General features: G+C 45.0%; 1 protein-coding gene across 2 annotated transcripts in view; it reads left to right on the forward strand.

Moving 5' to 3' along the window:
- The first annotated feature begins 273 nt into the window (after nt 1-273).
- Nucleotides 274-15,216, forward strand: part of LOC132397692 (transcription cofactor vestigial-like protein 1) — a 34,481-nt gene continuing 19,538 nt past the window's right edge. The window contains exons 1-2 of one of the 2 annotated variants that reach the window (XM_059976463.1): nt 274-366; nt 1,025-1,342. In XM_059976463.1, the coding sequence (XP_059832446.1) occupies nt 1,030-1,342 (313 nt within the window). In that variant the 5' untranslated portion in view covers nt 274-366; nt 1,025-1,029. Of the gene's footprint in view, nt 427-1,024; nt 1,343-15,216 lie in introns of both variants that reach the window. The other variant, XM_059976462.1, reaches the window with a different exon arrangement.

Below are 15,216 nucleotides of genomic sequence, written 5' to 3' on the forward strand. Positions count from 1 at the left end.
TGTGTGTGTGTCTGTGTCCGTGTGAGTCTATGTATGTGCGAGTTTCTTCATCTGTACGTGTCTGTGTCTGGGTGTATCAGATGTTCAGCCTTGCCCTGACAGACAGACCCTAACAGCCAGATGGAGTCGGTCATCATCTTGCAGTGGGAGCTGGCTATTTCCTCATTCCGGGAGCTGGGAAACAGGTTGGAGAACATTCCGACTCTCTGCCACAGCCCGGGGCTACTGGCTTGTGGAAGGAGGGACTAGTGGTCGGACTCTCCAATCGGCCTGCAGCTCTCCTCCTCCTGCACACAGCCTCGATCAGCGGGAGAGCTGTCATGGACGGGAGAAGAGCAAGACTGAGCACCGACACCTGCAACTGAGGTATGAGCAGCCGCAGAGTTGCCTCTCAACAGGGCAGCCCCTCACTGGGGGTAGGCACAGGTAGGTAACTGGGGCAGTAGCAGTCCAACCACATCCTTCTCATCAGACACCAGACATGGGACAGGACACAGGACATGGGACACTGGACACCACTGGACACCAGACAGGACAGAAGATACTGGACACTGAACACTAGCCAGGACTTAAGATACAGGCCACTGGACACTGGACAGGACACAGGACGTTGGACATGGGACAGGATACTGGACACCAGACAGGATGCAGAGGGGAACTTCCAGGGAACCAGGAGCCCAATGTGCGGGAGACTGGAGATGATCTCACTGCAGGAAGGTTAGGGGCAGGCAAAGGGTGCCCAGTGAAGGCTGACAGGGTTTTCGATGGCTGGAAGGGCAGTGTCAGAGGGGTGGAGAGAGGGGCCGGAGGGGTGGGAGGGGGAGGAGGGATGGAAGGGAGGGAGAAGGACCCCCGGTATGTTTGGTTTCAGAAGCATTGCCATTGGGGATTCAAGAGGAAATCTCAGCAAGGTCACAAAGCGAAGAGGTATGGCTGGACTGGCAGATCTGTATGGGCTGAATGTCTGTAGGAGAGTGAATGGCCACCTTGGTAACATGTTCTGGATGTTGAATTTGTGGTGTAGGATCGATGGAGCAGCCAAGGTCAGAGGTCGTGAACCCCTCTGAGGTAACCCAGCGACCAGGATCAGAGGTTGTGCACCCAACCATCCGGGTCACCCAGCGACCAGGGTCTGAGGTATTGAACCTAACGAAGGTAGTCCAGCGGCCAGAGTCAGAAGTCATGAAACCCACCGTTACAGTAACACAGCGACCAGGGTCAGAGGGCACCTCCCACTGCACTGTCTTTACATACTTCAAAGGCGACATCAACAGTGTGGTGGACGAACACTTCTCCCGTGCGTTGGGGCAAAGGGGAAGGTCTGAAACCCCTAGCCGGGCTGGTAAGATGCTGCGGAAAGGGGGAGAGGAGGGGCTGAGAGGGATGGAGAGGGAGAGGGTCAGAAGCTGGGAGGGATGAGAGGGGGGTGGGGTGAGGAGAAATCAGGAGGGTTTCAGGCCAGAATGGCTCAGCTGTAACTCTCCCCATCAAAACCCCCTCACACTAAGAGGCATCAAATCTCACAGCACAGATGCAGGCCCTTTGGCCTAACAGGTTTGTGCTGTACCTCATCTAATCACACTTCCCTATGTTTGACCCATACCTCTTGGAACCTTTCCTGCCCATGTACCTGCCCAGGGGTCTTGTATTATTGTTACTGAACCCACCTCTACCACCTCCTCTGGCAGTTCATTCCACACACCCACCACCTTCTAGGTGAAAACCTTTAAAAGTTCAAAGTTAATTTATTATCAAAGCACATATAGGTCACCATATACAACCCTGAGATTCATTTTCTTGCAGGCATACTCAAGAAATCCAATAGCCGTAATAGATTCAGTGAAAGACTGTACAACAGGGTGTACAACCAGTGTGCAAATAAACTGTGTAAATACAAAAAGAAAGAAACAATAAGAAATAAATTAGCAATAAATATTGAGAACATGAGATGAAGAGTCCTTGAAAGTGATTCCATGGGTTGTGGGAACATTTCAGTGATGGGGAAAATGAAGTTGAGTGAAGTTAACCCCTCTGATTCAGGAGCCTGATGGCTGAGGGGTAATAACTGTTCCTGAACATGGTGCTGTGCTCCTAGCAAAAAACTTTCCAGCCCTAGGCGGAAAGATATACACTTCTCATGGATTTATAAACATTTATAAGGTCCAATCAGCCTATCCAATCTCTCTGTGGGATGCATAATGCTATTATAATTCGGGTGTCCGAGTTCACAGTTCGTTGCCTGTGTCCTCTGTAAGAAATTTGTACGTCCTTCTCGTGACCCTGTCCATTTCTTCCAGGTGATCCAGTTTCCTCCCACGGTCCAAACATGTGCCAGTTAGTAGGTTAATTGGTTTACTGTAAATTGCCCTGTGATTAAGGTTAAGTCGGTGGGGTGCTGGGTGGCATTGCACGAGGGGCCAAAAGGGCCTGTTCCATACTGTATCTGTAAATAATATTTAAAAAATAAAAGAAAACATCAAGCTTTCCAGTTGATGTAAAATCCCCATGAATTATTTCTGAACCTGTCCCAGTTTAATGACATCCTTCCCCCTGCTGGGCGACCAGAACTGCACACAACACTTGGTGAGGTGTCACTAAACTCTTGTCATTGTAACACGATCTGCCAACTCCTGTACTCATTGCCCCAGGTAATGAAGCCAAGAGCATCAAACTTCTTCACCACCCTGTGTACCTGTGTCAGCACTTTCAGGGAACAATGTGCAATGAAAAAGAGCTTTGTCCTGCAACCAGTCAGTGTTTGCGATTGATTAGCAAGAGCAAATTAAAGAAAGGCAAGGGCAAGCACAGTGGCCATCATCTGAGTGGGCAGAGTCAGAGTGGTAATCTTAAGGCTAATCTTCGGGGCTTTGGAGAAAAGAGGCTTCAGACAGAGAAAGCAAAGCTCCAGGTTAAGTTTTTTTTTCATCCTTTCTTTCTATCTGCTCAGTTAGGACGGTAGAGATGACAGATAGGATAGTGGAATGCTCCTCTTGTGCAATGTGGGAAGGCAGAGAGAGAGAGCTCTGTGTCCCTGGCAACCACAGCTGCAGCTTCTAACAATCTGCATTAAGGAGTTGGAGCTGGAACTGAATGAACTCTGGATCATTCAGGAAGCTGAGAGGGTGATAGATAGGACATACAGAGAAGTGGTTACACCCATGGTCCAGGACACAGAAAACTGTGTGACAGTCAGAAAGGGGAAAGGGTTTAAGGAGTCAGTACAGAGTACCTGTGGCCATCCACCTCAGAAATATCACTTTGGATACTGTCGGGGGGGGGGGGGGAATAACCTAACAGGAAAGTCACAGTGGTCGGGTCTCTGGCACTGTCTGCCTCTGTGACTCAGAAGGGAAGGGGGGAGAAGAGGCACATTGCGTTGATTGGGGATTTGTTAGCGGAATGTACAGAAGGTTCTGTGGGCAGGAACGAGATTGCAGGATGGTATGTTGCCTCTTGGGTGCCATGGTCTGGGATTGAGTCCTCAGCATTCTTATGTGGGAGTGTGAACAGCCAGAAGTTGTGTTCCATGCAGGTACCAATGACGTGGATAGGATGAGTGATAAAATTCTGCATAGCGAGTTCAGGGAGTTAGGTGCTAGGTTAAAGGACAGGACCTCCAGGGTTGTGGTCTCAGGATTACTACCTACACCATGTGCTGGTGAGTCCAGAACTAGGAAGATTATACAGTTTAAAACATGGCTAAGGATTTGATGTAGGAGGAAGAGCATAAGAGTTTTGGATCATTTACTCTCTTTCCAGGGAATGTGGGACTTGTACCAAAGGGACAGTTTGCACCTGAACTGGAGGGGGGTTAATATCCTAGTGGGATGGACTGTTAAAGCGGCACGATGGGGTTTAAACAAGAGTTGCAGTGGGATGGGAACCAGAGTGCCGTAACAGCTAATGGAGAGATTGTGGAGACAGACGTTGGTAAGACCTTAGACAAAGTTAGGAATCAGAAAGTTGAGCATGGTGCGACAAGTGTCCTGAGCTGTGAATATTTCACTGCAAGAAGTATTGTAGGAAAGTCAGATAATAGTGCTGAAGATGAGGTAGCTGGTTTACAAACAAAGGCAATGTGTAGGAGGAGCTGTTGATGGGGCAAAATTGCAGTCAACAGGATGAGTTGCAATGTAAAAGGTGGACAAAATCGAAAAGGGTGAACACAGGACTGAAGGTGTGTATCTGAATGTGCACAGTATACAGAATAAGGTCGATGAACTTGCAGCACAGTTGCAGATTGGCAGGTATGATGTTTAAGGCATCAGTGAATCATAGCTGAAAGATTATATCTGGGAGCTTAATGTCCAAGGATACGTATTGTATTGAAAAGACAGACAGGAAAACAGAGGAGGCAGTTTTGCTCTGTTAGTAAAGAATGAAATCAAATCATTAGAAAGAGGTGACATAGGGTCTGAAGGTGTTGAATCATTGTGGACAGAGTTAAGGAACTGCAGGGGTATAAAGACCCTGATGGGAGTTGAAAATAGACCCCCAAACAGTAATAAGGATGTTGTCTACAAGATACAACATGAGATAGAAAATGCATACCAAAAGGGTAATATTACAATAGTCATGGGGAACTTAAATATGCAGGTACATTGGGAAAATTAGGTTGGTGCTAGATTCCAGGAGGAGGAGTTTCTAGAATGCCTACAAGATGGCTTTTTAGAGCAGCTTATGGATGAGCCCAATAAGGGATCAACTATTCTGGATTGGGTGTTGTGCAATGAATTGGAATTGATTAGAGAGCTTAAAGTGAAAGAACCTTTTGGGGAAAATGATCAGCATATGATCGAATTCACCCTGAAATTTGAGAAGGAGAAGCTAAAGTCAGATATGCCAGTATGAAAGTGGAGTAAAGGGAATTACAGAGGCATGAGAGAGGAGTTGGCCAGAGTTGATTGGAAAAGAACACTGGCAGGCATGATGGCAGAGGAGCAATGGCAGGAATTTCTGGAAGCAGTTCGGAAGGCACAAGATATACACATCGCAAATAGGAAGAAGTATTCTAAAAGAAAGATGACACAACCTTGGCTAACAAGAGAAGTCAAAGCCAACATAAAAACCAAAGAGAGGGCACACAATAGATCAAAAATTAGTGTGAAGTTTGAGGATTGGGAAACTTTAAAACACAACAGCAGGCAATTTAAAAAGTCATAAAGAAGGCAAAGGTGGAATATGAAAGTAAGCTAGCTAATACACAGGATAACAAATGGATGTAACAAAACACATTGATGAAGGTAGAGCAGTGGATATAGTGTATATGAATTTCAGTAAGGCATTTGATAAAGTTCTCCATGCAAAGCTCATTCAGAAAGTAAGACAATAGACAATAGACAGTAGGTGCAGGAGTAGGCCATTCAGCCCTTCTAGCCAGCACTGCCATTCACTGTGATCATGGCTGATCATACACAATCAGTACCCCGTTCCTGCCTTCTCCACATATCCCTTGACCCCACTATCTATAAGAGCTCTATCTAACTCTCTCTTGAATGCATCCAGAGACTTGGCCTCCATTGCCTTCTGGGGCAGAGCATTCCACATATCCACCACTCTCTGGGTGAAAAAGTTTTTCCGCATCTCTGTTCTAAAAGGCCTGCCCCTTATTCTTAAACTGTGGCCTTTAGTTTTGGACTCACCCATCAGCGGGAACATGCTTCCTGCCTCCAGTGTGTCCAATCTCTTAATAATCTTATATGTTTCAATCAGATCCCCTCTCATCCTTATGAATTCCAGTGTATACAAGCCCAGTCGCTCCAATCTTTCAACATACGACAGTCCCGCCATTCCGGGATTAACCTTGTGAACCTATGCTGCGCTCCCTCAATAGCAAGAATGTCCTTCCTCAAATTTGGAGACCAAAACTGCACACAATACTCCAGGTGGTGTCTCACCAGGGCCCTGTACAGCTGCAGAAGGACCTCTTTACTCCTATACTCAATTCCTCTTGTTATAAAAGCCAGCATGCCATTAGCTTTCTTCACTGCCTGCTGTACCTGCATGCTTGCTTTCATTGACTGATGTACAAGAACACCTAGATCTTGTTGTACTTCCCCTTTTCCTAACTTGACTCCATTTAGATAGTAATCTGCCTTCCTGTTCTTGCCACCAAAGTGGATAACCTCACATTTATCCACAATAAACTGCATCTGCCATAGATTTGCCCACTCACCCAACCTGTCCAAGTCACCCTGCATTCTCATAACATCCTCCTGACATTTTACACTTGCCACCCAGTTTTGTGTCATCAGCAAATTTGCTAATGTTACTTTTAATCCCTTCATCTAAATCATTAATGTATATTGTAAACAGCTGTGGTCCCAGCACCGAACCTTGAGGTACCCCACTGGTTGCAGCCTGCCATTCCGAAAGGGACCCGTTAATCACTACTCTTTGTTTCTTGTCAGCCAGCCAATTTTCAATCCATGTCAGTACTCTGCCCCAATACCATGTGCCCTAATTTTGCCCACTAATCTCCTATGTGGGACTTTATCAAAAGTTTTCTGGAAGTCCAGGTACACTACATCCACTGGCTCTCCCTTGTCCATTTTCATAGTTACATCCTCAAAAAACGCCAGAAGATTAGTCAAGCATGGTTCCTAATCCTAGTTCCTAGTTCCTAATCAGACCCTGTCTATCCAGAATATTATATATACCATCTGTAAGAATACTTTCCATTCATTTACCCACCACTGACGTCAAACTGACAGGTATATAATTGCTAGGTTTATTCTTAGAACCCTTTTTAAACAATGGAACCACATGAGCAATACACCAATCCTCCAGCACCATTCCCATTTCTAATGAATTTGAAATATTTCTGTCAGAGCCCCAGCTATTTCTACATTAATCTCCCTCAAGGTCCTAGGGATTATCCTGTCAGGATCCGGAGATTTATCCACTTTTATGTTCCTTAAAAGCACCAGTACTTCTTCCTCTTTAATCATCATAGTTTCCATAACTTCCCTACTTGTTTCCATAACCTTACACAATCCAATATCCTTCTCCTTAGTGAATACCGAAGGAAAAAAATTGTTCAAAATCTCCCCCATCTCTTTCGGCTCCACACATAGCTGTCCACTCTGATTCTCTAAGGGACCAATTTTATCCCTCACTATCCTTTTGCTATTAATATAATTGTAGAAACCCTACAGATTTATTTTCACCTTACTTGCCAAAGCAACCTCACATCTTAGCTTTTCTAATTTCCTTCTTAAGATTCTTCTTACATTCTTTATATTCCTCGAGCACCTCAGTTACTCCACGTCGCCTATATTTATTGTAGCTATCTCTCTTTTTCCTAACCAAGTTTCCAGTATCCCTTGAAAACCATGGCTCTCTCAAACTTTTAACCTTTCCTTTCAAACTAACAGGAACATAAATATTCTGTACCCTCGAAATTTCGCCTTTAAATGACCACCATTTCTCTATTACATCTTTCCCATAAAACAAATTGTCCCAATCCACTCCTTCTAAATCCTTTCGCATCTCCTCAAAGTTAGCCTTTCTCCAATCAAAAATCTCAATCCTGGGTCCAGTCCTATCCTTCTCCATCATTATATTGAAACTAGTTTTATTTTTTAATTTAAAAATATTTGTTTAAATAGTTCTTTAACACATTATGTTAAAGAAGTGTTAGGAAAAAAACAATGATGGATCAGTGAATGTTACATTAGAAAGATTGGATACATGACAAAATAGAAAATCATGATGCCTTTCGTTAGAAAAACCGTATTTTTTAAAATTTTGGTGGTTATGTACAGTACTTCAATTACTAAATGTTAACATGCAGATACAGAAAATAATTAGAGGGTAAATAGTTTTTACATCTTCATTGCAAGAAGTTTTGAGCATAAAAGTTGAGATGTCATGCTCAATCTTATTGGATCTTGATGAGATCACATCTAGAATACTGTGTATATGTCAGATTTCCTGTCAAAGGAAGGACATATGCCTGACAGAGACAATGGAGAAGTCTCACAAGATTGTTTCCTAGGATAAAGAATTTGTTGTATTAGAAGAAATTTGGCAGACTAGGCCTGTACTCCCTTTGGTTAAGAAGAATCATTGAAAAACACAAAACTATTATGAGGTTTTGTAATTGTACAGGTGACTCTTCTGGGGAGTCTAGAACCAGGGGTCTCTGTGCAAAATAAAGGGTAGGCAATTCACATCCGAGATGAGAAGAAATTTCTTAACTTGGTGGGTGATGAATCTTTGGAATTCTCTGCCCAAGAGACCTCTGGTAGCTTAATACTCTTGATAATGATCAACATCCAAGGCAAATAGATTAATGAAAGAAACTGTCACCAAGATGAAAGGTCAGCCATGATCTTATTGAAATTGGAGGGGTTAAAAAGCCTGCAACACCTACTTCTTATATTTATGCCAGATAAGTATTGGTTTTCTTCAATGAAATTGCATTTTGTAAATATAGATGTAAACAGTAATTAATAAAATATTGTCATGAACTGCAGGCTAAGTTCAATCTATGTTTATGTTAGAACATAGAACAGTACAGAATAGTACAGGCCTTTCAGTTTACAATGTTGTGCCGATCCTTTAAGCTACTCTAAGATCAATCTGGGCTGGCCAGTGGTGTAATAACATCAGCATCGGACTTTGAGGTGGATCGTCCCAAGTTCGAATCCAGCTGAGTCCCAGCCTGGGCAGCAGCAGCATCTGTGTGGAAGAAAGGCCTGGCAATCTCTTCCATATGGGCAGCTACAGTATCTATGAGTCGAAGACAACTCGATGGCACTCAACAAATATATCAATCTAATCCTTTCCTCCCACTTAGCCCCCCCATTTTTTTGTTTCATCTAAGTGTCTATCTAGGTGACTCTTAAATGTTCCTAATGTGTCTGCCTCCACCACCAGCCCTGGCACCACATTTCAGGCATCCACCACTCTGTGTGTAACAAATTCACCTCTCATATCTCCTTTAAACTTTCCCTCCTCACCTTAAGTGTATGCCCTTTGGTAATTGACATTTCAACCCTGGCAAGAGAAGTTGTGACCCTCTATCACCCCTCATTCTCCATTGCTCCAGAGAAAACAATCCAAGTTTTTCCATCGTCTCCTTAATAACACATCCCCTCTCATCCTGGCAGCATCCTGCTGCACAAAATTATGAGGGGTGTAGAAACATAGAAAACCTGCAGCACAATACAGGCCCTTTGGCACACAAAGTTGTGCCGAACACGTCCCTACCCTAGAAATTACTAGGCTTACCTATAGCCCTCTATCTTACTAAGCTCCATGTACCTATCTAACACCTTCTTAAAAGACCCCATCGTATCCACCTCAACCACCGTTGCTGGCAGCCCATTCCACACACTCACCACTCTCTGAGTAAAAAACTTATCCCTGACAACTCCTCTGTACCTACTCCCCAGCACCTTAAACCTGTCTCCTCTTGTGGCAACCATTTCAGCCCTGGGAAAAAGCCTCTGACTAACCACATGATCAATGCCTCTCATCATCTTGTACACCTCTATTTTGTCACCTCTCATCCTCCTTCACTCCAAGGAGAAAAGGCCGAGTTCACTCAACCTATTCTCATAAGGCATGCTCTCCAATCCAGGCAACATCCTTGTAACTCTCCTCTGCACCCTTTCTATGGTTTCCACATCCTTCCTGTAGTGAGGTGACCAGAACTGAGCACAGTACTCCAAGTGGGGTCTGACCAGGGTCCTATACAGCTGCAACATTACCTCTCAGCTCCTAAATTCAATTCCACGATGGATGAAGGCCAATACACTATATGCCTTCTTAACCACAGAGTCAACTTGCACAGCAGCTTTGAGCATCCTATGGACTCAGATCCCAAGATCCCTCTGATCCTCCACACTGCCAAGAGTCTTACTATTAATACTATATTCTGCCATCATATTTGACCTACCAAAATGAACCACCTCACACTTATCTGGGTTGAACTCCATCTGCTATTCTCAGCCTAGTTTTGCATCTTATCAATATCCCGCTGTAACCTCTGACAGCCCTACACACTATCCACAACACCTCCAACCTTTGTGTCATCAGCAAACTACTAACCCATCCCTCCACTTCCTCATCTAGGTCATTTATAAAAATCACAAAGAGTAAGGGTCCCAGAACAGAACCGTGAGGCACTCCACTGGTCACCAGCCTCCATGCAGAATATGACCTGTCTCCAACCACTCTTTGCCTTCTGTGGGCAAGCCAGTTCTAGGTCCACAAAACAATGTCCCCTTGGATCCCCTGCCTCCTTATTTTCTCAATAAGCCTTGCATGGGGTACCTTATCAAAAGCCTTGCTGAAATCCATATACATTACATCTACTGCTCTTCCTTCATCAATGTGTTTAGTCACATCCTCAAAAAATTCAATTAAGCTCATACAACCTGGCCTTTACAAAGCCATGCTGACTATTCCTAATCATATTATGCCTCTCCAAATGTTCATAAATCCTGCCTCTCAGGATCTTCTCCATCAACTTACCAACCACTGAACTAAGACTCACTGGTCTATAATTTCCTGGCCTATCTCTACTGCCTTTCTTGAATAAAGGAACAACATCCGCAACCCTACAATCCTCCAGAACCTCTCCCATCCCCATTGATGATGCAAAGATCATCGCCAGAGGCTCAGCAATCTCCTCCCTCGCCTCCCACAGTAGCCTGGGGTACATTTCATCCAGTCCCGGCGACTAGTTGAACTTGATGCTTTCCAAAAGCTCCAGCACATCCTCTTTCTCAATATCTACATACTCAAGCTTTTCAGTCTGCTGCAAGTCATCACGACAATCACCAAGATCCTTTTCCATAGTGAATACTGAAGTAAGGTATTCATTAAGTACCTCTGCTATTTCCTCCGGTTCCATACACACTTTCCCACTGTTGCATTTGATAGATCCTATTCTTTCTCGTTTTATCCTCTTGCTCTTCACATACTTGTAGAATGCCTTAGAGTTTTCCTTAATCCTGCCCACCAAGGCCTTCTTATGGCCCCTTCTGGCTCTCCTAATTTCCTTCTTAAGCTCCTTCCTAATAGCCTTACAATCTTCTAGATCTCTAACATTACCTAGCTCTCTGAACCTTTTGTAAGCTTTTCTTTTCTTCTTGACTAGATTTATTACAGCCTTTGTACACAATGGTTCCTGTACCCTACCATAATTTTCCTGTTTCATTGGAAAGTACCTGTATAGAAGTCTACACAAGTATTCCCTGAATATTTGCGACATTTCTTCCGTACTTTTCCCTGAGAACATCTGTTTCCAATTTAAGCCTCCAATTTCCTGCCTGATAGCCTCATAATTCTCCTTACTCCAATTAAACGCTTTTCCCACTTGTCTGTTTCTATCTCTCTCCAATGCTATTGTAAAGGAGATAGAATTATGATCACTATCTCCATAATGCTGTCACACTGAGAGACCTGACACCTGACCAGGTTCATTTCCAATACCAAATCAAGTACAGCCTCTCCTCTTGTAGGCTTATCTACATACCATGGCAAGGAACCTTCCTGAACACACCTAACAAACTTCACTCCATCTAAACCCCTCGCTCTAGGGAGATGCCAGTCGATATCTGGGAAATTAAAACCTCCTGTCACAACAACTCTGTTATTATTACACCTTTCCAGGATCTGTTTCCCTATCTGCTCCTTGATATCCCTGTTACTATTAGGCGGCCTATAAAAAACACCCAGTAAAGTTATTGACTGACCCCTTCCTGTTCTTAACCTCCACCCACAGAGATTCCGTAGACAATCCCTCTATGACGTCCACCTTTTCTGCAGCTGTGACACTATCTCTGATCAAGTGCCACGCCCCCACCTCTTCTGCCTCCCTCCCTGTCATTTCTGAAACATCTAAAACTCAGCACTTAAAGTAACCATTCCTGTCCCTGAGCCATTCAAGTCTCTGTAATGGCCACCACATCATTTCTCCAAGTACTGATCCACGCTCTAAGCTCATCTGCTTTGTTCACAACATTCCTTGCATTAAAATCTCAAGCATTCAGTCTGAGCGCGTCCCTTCTCTATCACCTGCCTATCCTCCCTCTCGCACTGTCTACAAGCTTTTCTGTTTGTGAGCCAACCTCCTCTTACCCAGTCTCTTCAGTTCAGTTCCCACCACTCAAACAATTCTAGTTTGAAGTTTCTCCAATAGCCGTAGCAAACCTCCTCGCCAGGATATTGGTCCCTCTGGGATTCAAGTGCAACCCGTACAGGTCACACCTGCCCCAAAAGAGGTCCCAATGATCCAGAAGTCTAAATCCCTGCTCCCTGATCCAATCCCTCAGCCATGCATTTATCCTCCACCTCATCCTATTCGTATTCTCACTGTCGCGTGGCACAGGCAGTAATCCCGAGATTGCTATCTTTGCGGTCCTGTTTCTCAATTTTCTTCCTGACTCCCTGTAGTCAGAACCTCTTCCCTTTTCCTACCTATGTCATTGATACCAATATGTACCACGACCTCTGGCTGTTCTCCCTCCCACCGCTAGGATATCTTGGACGCGATCCGAAACATCCCGGTCCCTAACACCTGGGAGGCAAACTACCATCCGAGTTTCTTTCCTGCGTCCACAGAATCGCCTGTCTGACCCCCTAACTATAGAGTCCCCTATCACTACTGCCTTCCTCTTTCCTTCCCTACCCTTCTGAGCCACAGGGCCAGACTCTGTGCCAGAGGCACGGCCACTGTCGCTTCCCCCAGGTAGGCTGTTCCCCCACCCCCCCCAACAGTACTCAAACAGGAGTACTTATTGTCAAGGGGTACAGCCACAGGGGTACTCTCTAGTACTTGACTCTTCCCCTTCCCCCTTCTGACTGTGACTCACTCGTCTGTCTCCCGTGGCCCCGGTGTGACCACCTGCCAATAACTCCTCTCTATCATATCCTCGCTCTCCCTGACCAGACGAAGGTCATCGAGCTGCATCTCCAGTTCCGTAATTCGGACCCTCAGGAGCTGCAGCTCGACACACCAGGTGCAAATATGGCCACCCGGGAGGCTGAGAGACTCCAGGACCTCCCACATCTGACACTGAGCACAGAAAACTGGCCTCACACACATACTTCCTACCTCGCCTCATCCTGTTACCTCCTAAGCCCGTTGAGCCAGAGCCCTACCACTCTGCTGCTTCTCACTCCACTGCCCGCTCCGATGCTGCCCACTGGATATGGCTGCCTTCTTTTTAAATCTTTCGTGCTCTACTGGCTAATGTCACGTGCCTGCGCAGTCTCACTTCTCTTTAACCCGAGTAGTAAAAAAATCACATTTCACTCTGAAAAATCAGCAGTTCACTCGCAGCCTTCTTGCTCCGAATTAAAAACCATCAAAAATTCCTTGCCTTTTTAAACCTTTCGTGCTCTACTGGCTGATGTCACGTGCCTGCGCAGTCTCACTTCTCTTTAACCCGAGTAGTAAAAAAACTCCTTTCGCTCCGAAAAATCAGCAGTTCACTCGCAGACTTCTTGCTCCATATAGATCAGGCTTTTTCCACTGATTACAACCAGAGGTCATGGGTTAAGGGTGAAAGGTGAAAAGTTTAAGGGGAGCATGAGGGGAAACTTAGAGGATCATGAGAGGGTGGAACTAACTGCCACAGATGTGGTCCATGCAGACTCGATTTCAATGTTTAAGAGAAGTTTGGATGCTAGAGGCAGGGAGGGCTATGGTCCCGGTGCGGGTCGATAGGAGTAAGCAGTTTAAATGGTTCAGCATGGACTAAATGGGCCAAAGGGCTAATTTTTGTGCTGTGCTTTTCTATGACTCTATAACTCTGTGGTGAACCTCTTCTGCACTTTCTCCAAAGCTTGCACATCTTCCTTGTAATGGGGTGAACAGAGCTGTGCTCACCAACACTGTTAAGAGTCTTGCCATGAACAGTATACTGTCTCTTTTGATCTCCTGAAGTGCAGCACATCACAAACACAAGAAATTCTGCAAATACTGGAAATGCAGAGCAACACTCACAAAATGCTGGAGGAACTCAGCAGCTCAGACAGCAGCTATAGAAATGAATAAACATTTGATGTTTTGGGCCGAGACTTTACTTCATTCTGGATAGGAAAGAGGCAGAAGCCAGAATAAGGAGGTGTAGAGAGAGGGAAATTACAAGCTGGCACGTGATAGGTGAGAAAAGATGAGGGGGAAGGTGGGTAGATGGGGGATGAAATGAAGTTAGGTGGAAGAGGTAAAGAGCTGATAAAGAAGGAATCTAATAGGAGAGGCGAGTGGACCATGGGAGAAAGGAAAGGAGGAGGGAACAAAGGAAGGAGATGGGCAGGTGAGGAGAAGAGATAAGAGGTGAGCCAGAGTGGGGAATGGAAAAAAAAGGGTGGGCAGAGTAGTATAATCAAGGTATCTGTGAGAGTCAGGGCATTGATAAAAATGTTAGAAGATAGTCTGAATCTGGAGATACAGACAGATTGAGAAAAGGGAGAGAGGAGGCAGAAATGGACCAAGTGGAGTTAGGGGTGGGGTGGAAATTAGAGGAAAAGCTGATGAAATTGATGAGTTCAGGATGGGTGCATGAAGCAGCACCAATGCGGATGACAATTTAGCACAGGAAAAGTTGTGGAGCATTCCTGGTGAAGGCTTGGAACATATAACCATATAACAATCACAGCATGGAAACAGGCCGTCTCGGCCCTCCTAGTCCATGCCGAACTCTTAATCTCACCTAGTCCCACCTACCCGCACTCAGCCCATAACCCTCCACTTCTCTCCTGTCCATATACCTATCCAATTTTACCTTAAATGACACAACTGAACTGGCCTCTACTACTTCTACAGGAAGCTCATTCCACACAGCTATCACTCTCTGAGTAAAGAAATACCCCCTCGTGTTTCCCTTAAACTTCTGCCCCTTTACTCTCAAATCATGTCCTCTCGTTTGAATCTCCCCTACTCTCAATGGAAACAGCCTATTCACGTCAATTCACGGACTGTTCCATGTAGCCACAGAAAAGGCAGTCATAGGAGCCCAGCGGGTGCCCATGTGGGAGGAGATGAAAGAGAATTTGAGTGTGAGGACTAGTTCTGCCAGACATAAGAGAGTTGTGATGGAGGAGAGCTGGATAGATCTGGTGTCTAGAAAGAAGCAGAGAGCTTTAAGGACTTCCTGATGGGAGAATGAAAGTGGCTTTAAGGTCTTCACTTCAGAGAACAGAGTTTCCATTCTCCTAGATGGGATAGAGATCTGTTTCCATTTTGACATGAAA

The sequence above is a fragment of the Hypanus sabinus genome, chromosome 8 (assembly GCF_030144855.1).
Source record: "Hypanus sabinus isolate sHypSab1 chromosome 8, sHypSab1.hap1, whole genome shotgun sequence".
Taxonomy (NCBI): domain Eukaryota; kingdom Metazoa; phylum Chordata; class Chondrichthyes; order Myliobatiformes; family Dasyatidae; genus Hypanus; species Hypanus sabinus.